The following is a 10,226-nucleotide window of genomic DNA, read 5'->3' as shown; positions in this document are numbered from 1 at the left end:
TTTTTTTTTTTTTTTTTTTTTGTTGTTGTAACGCGTGAATTTTAATGGATTCTCTAGAATGGAATAAGACTTCTTCTTCCTTCTCCTCGAGGAGAATCGAGATCTTGGTTGCTCTTAGAATTCTTTTTCTCTCTCTTTCTTTCGTTCTACGATCTATGATTATAGAAAGTAGTCCGTATCAAGCGTTTTTACCATTAACAGACGATTTGTATTCATACCCGCGCGATACTTTTCTCTATCCAATAGAAATTAAGGCAACGATACAAGTATCTATTAATATATAGAGCGTAGAGGAGAGAGGGGTAGCAAGAATTCATCGTACATAACGAGACTTCCTGTTCGATGTAACAGTTCGTGACAGATCACGAGCAGATCTGGCGAGTATATTAGAACCGAGTTACCTTGGAATACGCGGAATTTTTGTCTATAAAAGTTTTATTTTATTTTATTTTTTTTTTCTTTTTTATTTTCGCGAACAACTCTCGATATATCCGTTTGAATAAATTTACCGACGTTATTTTTTTTTCAATGTATATATATATATATGTATATATGAGAGAGAAAAATATTTTCGTGACTCACGACTCGTTCTCCAACGGATTAATGTAAAACAGAAACCGAGAGATCTACGCGTAATTAGCAAACCGGTCACTTCCTTCGCGTGAGATCGTAGGAATGGATGAAAGCGTGATACAATTCGCAACATCGTTTTCCCATTTTATCCTAATTTAATTCTCTCGAAATATCCACTCGTCTCACTTCCATTCTTATTTTCCATCTTACCGATCACCTTTGATATTAAGACGCGAGAATAATAAAAAAAAATAAAAGAAAAAGAAAAATCATCGTCTTATTACCGCGTATAAATCGCGTTTAACGAGTAGAAAGTATTCAATCATATCGTACGTATTTCAATCATTGTATGTGCGCCTCAATACACGAGAAAAAAGCAATAGAAAATTAACTCGCGGGTAATTTCCTAAGGTTGGAGAACCACGGAGTTTTTTTTAAATTAAACGCGTCGCAGTGATCACAGTTTCGACTGTGCGCATCGTTCAACCGACCGATGGAAAGTGAAACGATAACTAACACTCGCGCATGCGCACACACAGAGTACGAACCATTAGTCCGTAGATCCTCGTGCGTAGGTTGAAAATGGGAGCGATGCTGCAGCTGGAAGCCATAGGCCGGAAGCCACGGATTCGGTCCGTTCACCAGATCCATATCCAACGCGTCGAACGTGGTCGATGGCTCCTCCTCGTCGTCCTCTGCCTCGACGTCGAGCTTCGGCGACGACGCGAGCGTCGCCCCCGTTGAAGAAACGGTGGTCGTCATCGTGCTGATCGCTTCCTTCGTGCTCATCTCCAACCGGTGGAGACGTGTCCAACTGCGTTTGGTGACCGCCAGTCATTAACCGCTTCGCCGAGCTGTGAATCTTCCTCCCGCGTTTCCACGCCGACCCTCATGCTCTGCCCTCCAACCCTTCCGGTTAACGAGCCTCCGTTCTCTGCAAATGGGCAAAAGTACGGTGAGAATCGAAAGAACGCGTGTTATATATTTCGTATTTAACTCATTTCGTATTCGAGAGAATAAGAAAGAAAAATTAGAATATCCGGGGAAGTTCGCGAGAGATTTAACGGGGAGGATGGATGACGAAGTTAATTCTAACGAAACGAATGTTACGAATTTTCGTGGATAGAATCGAAACGAAAGACTTTGTCGGTGGTTTATGAACCGTGGCGCATTCACGGAACTTTGAATGGCTGTTTCGAATTCTAAGCGGCGATTCAGCCGTTGGTGATATTATAGAAAATGAACAGCGCGCTTTATAGGTGAAATTTAATGCCCGTTAGAGGAATCGTTAGACAGGAGTAAGTATAGTAGCTACGTGGCGCGTATAATTTCGGTGACGCAATTTTCTGCTTTGCAGTAAATAACGAAACGATGCGGAATTATTTATTCTCGTTATCGTGGTTAATAGGCCAATCGTTCCAAAGAAACAGGAGGATATAAATGACCGTTATTTGAGAAATATAGATATAAAGATACATAAAGATAACATTAGTGGTCTATGTTCCACTTTTGAATCCCGTTCGCACAAGATGTGGCAAATATAGAAAACGCATATTTAGGTTAAAAGAAAAAGAGGAAATGGTGCCATTTTTATTCTCTTTCAAAAATAAAACGCAAAAAATAAAAAACACCTGTTTTGCCTAGCATCGTTTCATAAAATTAACGTTCCAACAAACTACACTTCATAACAAACTACACTTAAGTTGCAATCCCGTGTTGTTGATAATCGATTTTCAATACGATCGAATCCACGAGAATTGCCTTCAAATACCGACCATGAAACAATTTATTCTCAACGTCTCACGCCCATTGAATTCGAGATTCCACGAGGCGTTTTAATTCAAAGAAAAAAAAAAAGCAAAAAAAAAACGTTACTCGCGCGAAGAAAACGCGTGGGTGTAACGATTACCCCCTCTCCAATGCATGTATACCGGTATACGTATACATACAAAACGCACCGTACGATGGAATCCGTTGTCTGTTCGTATCTATACGATGTTGGACGAAAAGAAACGACGGTGGGTTTACCTTGTTGCGCGCAACGAAACGTTAAAATATTGCCGCGAGCCGCGGATTTAAACGACGCGGCAGGAATCTCTACGCGCAGCAAAAGTTACGCATGCGTAATTGGATAAGGATCGAGTAAGGTTGTCGCCCCTCGCGGCGATCCTTCGAGGCTCCTATCTCTCTTCCTGAAGCCAACCGTCCACCGAAAGCTGCAGCAAATTTTATTGCGCTCGTATTTGCTCGACGGACTGAAAAACGGTACGTGTGTTCGTAATTTCGTGACGACCCCGAAACAGAGAGAGAGTAAGAGCGAGAGCGAGAGAAAGAGAGAGAGAAGGGAAGAGAAGAGAAATGCAGTTCGCAAAGAAATCGAAATATCACCGTGTATGTTTACCACTAAGTTTTATTATCCCGATCCACGGCTGGAATAATTGACCATGCTTGTAATTCCATTCGCATTTTTTGAAATAAAGGTCGGAAATATATGTGAAATCAGGTTGAAATCAGGAAAAAATTTAAAATTAAAAAATGTAGACATAAAGGTTAATGAATAGAAAAGAAGATAGATTTCTATCATTTCTATCGTTCTAATACATACGCCACAAGCCAAGATTACGGAAGAGCGCGAAACTTCAAACGGCACTCGATCTAGAATACTGACGAGATGATACCCGATACAAACCACGGGATAGAAGAATGTTTTCTAAATTGATGCTCTTCCTGCGTCATTCAACTTATATAATATCATTCGTGGCCTCTCGATCATATGATTAGTTGTTCTAATTCAACGCAGATCACAATTCTTTGCAAACAAGTGTTCCTTGTAGATATTTCTTCATTGAATTTGTCGCAATCAGCTGATGAATGTTTATATAGAAGGTAAAATTAAATGCGCGTGACTGAATGATTATTGAATTGTTCAATTGAACAAAAATTATTAGATTTGAAAGAAGAACATAAAAGATTTTTTAGATTTAAGATTAAGATTTTAAGATGGATAGAATAGAGAAAGAATGAAAGATAATGTAGATTTCAGTATATATCTACTATATAATTCAACATTTTTAAATAAAAATAAATTTTAAATAGTTTCAATTTGAAATAACAATTTTAAATTATTTCTATAATATATATTAATGTTCCATATTGAAATTTATTTTTAAAACAAAAAAAAAGAAAACAATATGATTATATGATAAGATTAAAATAATTATTTTATAGTTGTTTCAAATTTTTCTTTCAAGCTATTGTAAATATTAATAATAAATGGATTATTACATTTAACTTAAGATAATATTTATCTTAATGATTTTTATAATACTGTATGATATCAATAATTCATGATATAAAAATTTTTATATTTCTTTTTACAAAATTATTCAATATAAATAAAAAATATCGACTTATCTCTAAAGCAAACAATTTTTATACAAGAATATATATTTTATTAGAATATATAATTTATCAAGAATATATATATATTTTATTTCCAACAAAGATAAGACGGAAACGATTAATATGCATTTGACACAGATATGATATATATTCAAAATAGTACCAACTACATAGTATGTTTTCGAATTGTCGAATCGAACTGTCTCAGGTTGCAACGTTCTCGTGTCATTTGTTAGTTGTCCTTGGCGGACAACTTCAAAGAAAAAGAGATACAAACTGTTTCATTCCGCTTGCCACGTCAAGCATATAGGTCTTTTTCATAATTCCGACTAACTTATATACTAAATATGTACTCATTACCACAATGTATAGAAATAAAAACATTAAAAACTATTACTAAAGATGAAAAAACAGAAGATCACTATACATTTGATAAAATTCTATGAATAGATTCTCTGATTTTTTATAATTTTTATAAATTTTTTTCATAAATTTAAATATAAATTATTTGTTTTCTTGATAAAACAACAGAGAAAGAAAATCAAATATTCATTAACCTGAATTTATAATACATGATTTTGCACCAAGTATCGCAACCTTTAACATGATTCTGTAGTCACTTTCACTTTACATAACGTACTTTAGCTGCAGATGTGTTTAGTAATCCGGCAACTCTCGCATGATTAACTTTTATTAAGAAAAAAATTGATCCTTACATTCATTGTGGTAATAATAAAGATATCCGATTTACGTCATAAATAAATTAAGATAATTACGAGATCCATTTAAGACTAGTAATAACTCTGTCTGTACTATGTAATGCTTTAAATTTGAATATAATTATTTATTGAAATGTACGTATATCATATTTTTAAACTGATTATTTGAAACTCATTTATGTTATAATTATGTTATAAGTATAAATCTAAAAATATTTTACAGAATATAACAAATTACCACAATTATGTTACAAAACATTGATACTTCGAGAAAAAAGAATAATGCACGATAACGTATAGTTTTCTCCTTCTTATCGACATTCAACAAAATGAAACGAGTCGCCTAAGTACACACTTCAATCGTGACAGCTGTCAAAAGTAGCGAAGCGTCCACGATGCAATGTAGACGCGAGTATAATCATTAGAAAGAGAAAGAAAGAAAGATAAAAGAAAAGAAGAAAGAAAGAAAAGTGCAAAGAGAGGTGGATGATCGCGTAAACACGCAAGTTCTACGTTGTTACGAGTGAGAAGGAAGTGACGCATTAAGGATAAAGAAAGAAAGAAAGGTTAGAACCGCACAGTGAATTCCGAGTGCGACGGCGCGGTGGTGGATACCTGTCAGCGCGCATTCCACGATCCCACAGCGTGCTCTCGCCTCGTCGTTTACTACCACTAGACTTTTGCCTTCCTAACGGCAAGAATACGTAGTCATACACACCGCCAGTAAAATCCAGAGTGGGATTTAAACGCACACACAACTTGTTTACGAAAAAAACGTATCACTTGCTACGGTAACCGGTGAATCGCGTGTTGTTCGCGGCGCGAACATGGCGCACAATTCGTATGGCGTTCAACCACTAAAAAGCACAAGCCCAGGAACAATGGGGATTCTCCACGGTGTGAGAGAAACTTGAAGAAGCGACGCGAACAATGGAACGTGACTTAAGGACACCGGAGAGCGCGAGAGCCAACTTTACACCGCGGGGTAAATACTAGAACAAAACTCGCTGCTTTCGCCCGCGGAGCGCGGCCGTGCTGGCCAATCCCCACCCGCGCAACGTCGCCACGTGGTACACAGCTTAACCAATCACAAACTGGTTACGCGGGGCCCCCCGGACGTGTTCGTAAAGCCGGCTTGCTACCGATCAGTTTCTTCTCTTCTTCTCTTGTACCGATTTAACATTTAGACGACATAAAGGAACACGAAAGGCCGCCGTCCTTTTGTTGATATATGTACTTGAATCGATTCTTTTTCCTTTTTTTACGCGACAATGTTTCACCGCTTCACGAGCCAGAAAATCGGTACGTGTGATTCGGAAGAAGAGATTGCAACATGATCAAATGAAAGATGGACTAAAATATCTCTGCCTTGTTGAGAGATAACACACTAAAGAAACTGGTATTGCTTGCAATATATACTACAGATAACTTACCGGTTTCTATTCCCACAATAATGGTTCGTAACATTAGATCTTCTAAATAAAATAATATATAGGACCACATGCATTTATAACATTCTTTAGTGATAGGTCAATTTGCCAACGCAAATTGTCCCCTCTCGTATATATTCGTTTATCTTAAATTGGTACAAAGAGACGCGTAAAAACATTACACTTCCGTTGACGAGTCTTATTGCTTTGCTATGAAAAAGTGCCGCCTACTTGTCAAAACGTCTCGTTATTATCGCAAAACAGTCTTTTGTAGACACTTGCATTTATATGTAACTATGTATACGCGAGTAGCATGCGTTACATAGATTTGCATACACAACTCAATGGACCTGCGAGCGACTGAATAGATAACTACGAACATTGCCTTGAATCGTGATCAATAAAATCAACTTAAGCGATATGTCTTGTCGTTTGTTCCATAAGAACAATCAGATATCCAAATAGAAAGATTAGTCATATCTGCTATTCAATTACATTTTCTATCAAAATAAAATAATCAAAGTGCATAAATCAAATTTGATAGAATAAAATTATTATATACTTCGTTATAATATACACGTGTTATGAATATGTAATCCAAAAAAAAATTTTTTTAATAATATAAAACTTGAAAATATTCGAATATAATCGAATTGATATAGTAAAGAATTAAATTAATTCAAATTATCAGTTATTAAAAAATACATACTCTCATAAAAAATTAAAACAGTAAATATTGTATTATTTACTTTCTCAAATAAATATTGTGACCAAATATAACTGCACAATACCCATCAACAAACGATCCATCACGTTTTACGCAAGAGATATAGAATGACTAATGACGCAATGCTTCGTTCCACCGAATTTCTAACGGGTAACCTCTTTCGAAAGCATAGTTTGTTCGGTAGGTACATCGATCCAGTCACCAAAACGAACGACAGGCGGCTCTGAATTCGACTCGAGAGATCGCAGAATCCATCTCATAGCCATATGTGCGATGAGAGAAGTATGTAACGGGCAACTGGCCGATGGAATTAGTTTCTTTTTTTGAGGCAGGTCACTGACACCAAACGGCGATGGATTGACGCGGCGGGGTCAAGTTCTACGTGCGTTGTCGACAGTACTTCGCGTTTAAAGGTATCGCCGAGCATTCCTTGCGGGATATCACGTTACTTACGGAACCATGATCAATCGTTCGAACTCAGTCTATGACTATAGAACGAAAGTTGCAAGTCGTAAATCGTTGCGAAAGTTGCGAACGGTGTTGCTCGTGATAGCAATTCGGCTATGATATATGTTTATGTGAAAAAAGGGAAAAGTGTTTCAGCATTATTTTAGTTTAATTAATGCCAAAATACATGGTTTATATTCAATTATATTCGAATAATAGATAGCAATTGGCAACCAGTAATTTTTGTGTATAATATTACCTATTTAAGAAATATATAGGAAACTCTAAAATTAACTTTTCTAATTGACTTCAATTTCCCAACGTATTAAATTAAACTATATTCACAAAGTAGTATTGTTAAAATTTTAAATTAGTTCTTATATTTTCTTAAGTCAGACAGAAAATGTTCAAATGAATTCCTAGCATGAGAATGCAAATAACGGTGCTCACCATCAAGATAGAGGTTAGTAATTAATTATCGAAATGCCTTGGGGAACGCCTAGTTCATTTTTTGTTTCTTTTTCACGATAATTTCCATATTATTACACATTTCCATATTATTATTAATTTCAATATACGTAGTAAATATTTTTTCATCATAAAGAATACTGACAATCTCATATATTTTAATTCTATTATTTAATTTCATATTAAAATATAAAGATTTTATTATGACAAAATATTGTCAATTAATTTTTAAAATAGAATCCTTTTACTTTGAAACATTTTGTACATGAATGTCTTCAAAGAAACATGATTATACTTATTAATTAAGTATGTGAGTATAATATTTTTAAATAGTGATCATCGATTTTCAATGTGTTCAAAGGTACTCTCGTTTTTACATATCCAAAATTAAATTTATTTTTTTAATATTCTCTTCGAATATTAATTTATTCAATTGGTATATTCCGACGTACTGACAAACACTTGACGACCGCATGAATTTAATTAAGTTGATCAGATCCAATTAAAGACCCTTTATGTTCCTTTTTATTGTTCCCTTTTTTGATTGAGAGATAAATCGTCTATAGTGCTAAAAATAAAATCAACATATTTAAATATTAATAAAAAAAAATTAGAATCATTAATTTTCCATATTAATTAAATTAAATATTATATCTAGAGAATTGAATTCATTGTCTATATTTTAAAAAAAAAGAGAAATCGTATGATCGTATTTATGAATATAATCAAACATTGAATCTCGTAATATCGTTGAAAAAATATGATTTACATTACAATTTTAGTTTTATAATAACTATGACTTCATAATTTATCTCTTGGTATTAAAGATTTAGTGTGACGTATCTTATTTCATTGTATTAGTTATCTTCTCAATTATGAATGGCTTTTTGATAATAAAATCTCATACAGATACGCTATTGTTGATTTCCTTCTTATCACGATGATTGTTTTATCAGAAAATTTTTCATTGAATTATCAATCAAATAACAATTGACGAAATAACGTTATGTAAAAATTTATTTGTAAATTGATGAATTCTTTCGTATATAAATATAGATATCAAGGAGACAATAAACTTTTTATGTATGTTCATGAGAAGAACACATCATATTTCGTTTATCGCTTTCTCAAATCTCATTTCAATTTTATCACCTGTTCTAGATTTTTGTTTCGATATTTAAGCAAATTTCACGATATAGACAAATATTTTAAGATAACATATTCAATCAAATATTTTTCGACAAATCTAAAAACTGATTACTTAAAAATTAAATTAATCAAATTTTACAAAAATTTTAATATCAGTATATATAATTAACATTTACTTTTTTTTAGAAAATGATTCCATGTACTTGGAAGCTTGGACCAGCTTGGCTTCTGCATAATTTTGTTATTAAATATAATAAAGTTATCAAAAATGTTGTAAATATAAAAATGATGTGAAATGATATGAAAATTTAGAGATAAAAATTGAAAAGAAACCGATTTTAAAATTAAAGATTTTAAAAGTTAAAAGAAATACTTTCTCTAATTTAAATTACTAGTGAAAGTGATTATAAACAGTTTTTTAAATAACTGTAGGATTTAGTAACAAATAAATATTATAATTAACTGATTCATACTTGAAAAAATGCTATGCAAGAAAATTAAATTAAACTATAGATTTACATATTACATTTATACTGTTCAAAAGAGTTAAAGAATCTAATAAATATATTTAATTTAATAAATTTCTCCTATCTTAATATCATCATATATTTTGATTTTAATTCATTCTCTATGATTCTATTGCTACACCCAACATTCATTCAACGTTATTATCTTTTAAATATAAATTTATTAGAGTAAAATAAAATTAATTATACATTAATTCCAAAATTTCTTTATTTTTATATTTGATTAAGTAAGAAATATCATCACACACATCTCAATTATGCAGATTCAATCTATCTTCAATCCTACTTGTCCATTTAAATTTCAAGGAACAGATAGAATAAGATACTCAATGCAACAAGTTCCAAGGCGAGCCCAATTTGTATAGTTCCGCCGGTAGATTCTGGAAAAAGAATATAACGTGACAATATTAAATTTATATTAAACAAAATATAATTAAATCTCTAGGGATTTCTTTAATTAATTCCCTTCTCCAAACGTTACATCATATAACTTAATAATTAAAAAATTGGTAAAATTATAAGATGCACATATATGTGTATATATATATATATATATATAGCGACGAAGGTAAGAATTTCTCAAGGTTATTCTTCTCCTGCTGACATTTTCTCACCATAATCGTAATATTGCAGTATTTCCGTGGCTTCATCCTCACACTCCTCATCATCAGCGGCGGCTCTGATCTGCACATGCCCATTCCTCTGGAGTTCGTCGACCTCTGGCTTACCCTCGAACGCAATCGCCGCGTAATCGGACCTTGCCTCCTCAATCCGGCGACCCTTC

At 33.4% G+C, this 10,226-nt stretch overlaps 2 protein-coding genes across 6 annotated transcripts in view; both read right to left on the bottom strand.

Moving 5' to 3' along the window:
* LOC102681365 overlaps nt 1-6,157 on the bottom strand; it is a 23,321-nt gene extending 17,164 nt beyond the window's left edge. Inside the window, exons 1-2 of one of the 2 annotated variants that reach the window (XR_004150103.1) lie at nt 5,310-6,157; nt 1,122-1,507 (exon numbers count right to left, since the gene is read on the bottom strand). Coding sequence is in view for 1 of the 2 variants with exons in the window: in XM_006613470.2 (XP_006613533.1) it covers nt 1,122-1,362 (241 nt within the window). In the remaining variant the exon portion in view is untranslated. The remainder of the gene's footprint in view (nt 1-1,121; nt 1,508-5,309) is intronic. The other variant, XM_006613470.2, reaches the window with a different exon arrangement.
* Nucleotides 6,158-9,689: 3,532 nt separating this feature from the next.
* The window catches only part of LOC102671656 (nuclear polyadenylated RNA-binding protein 3-like), a 2,038-nt gene continuing 1,501 nt past the window's right edge, over nt 9,690-10,226 (bottom strand). For all 4 annotated transcript variants that reach the window (XM_031509428.1, XM_031509430.1, XM_031509429.1 and 1 more), the window contains 2 exons: nt 10,057-10,226; nt 9,690-9,822 (listed from right to left, as the gene is read on the bottom strand). In XM_031509428.1, the coding sequence (XP_031365288.1) occupies nt 9,737-9,822; nt 10,057-10,226 (256 nt within the window). In that variant the 3' untranslated portion in view covers nt 9,690-9,736. The remainder of the gene's footprint in view (nt 9,823-10,056) is intronic.

This window comes from Apis dorsata, unplaced genomic scaffold, assembly GCF_000469605.1.
Source record: "Apis dorsata unplaced genomic scaffold, Apis dorsata 1.3 scaffold_150, whole genome shotgun sequence".
NCBI lineage: Eukaryota > Metazoa > Arthropoda > Insecta > Hymenoptera > Apidae > Apis > Apis dorsata.
Note: the sequence above shows the minus strand (reverse complement) of the source record. Positions and strands in the feature narration are given on the sequence as shown.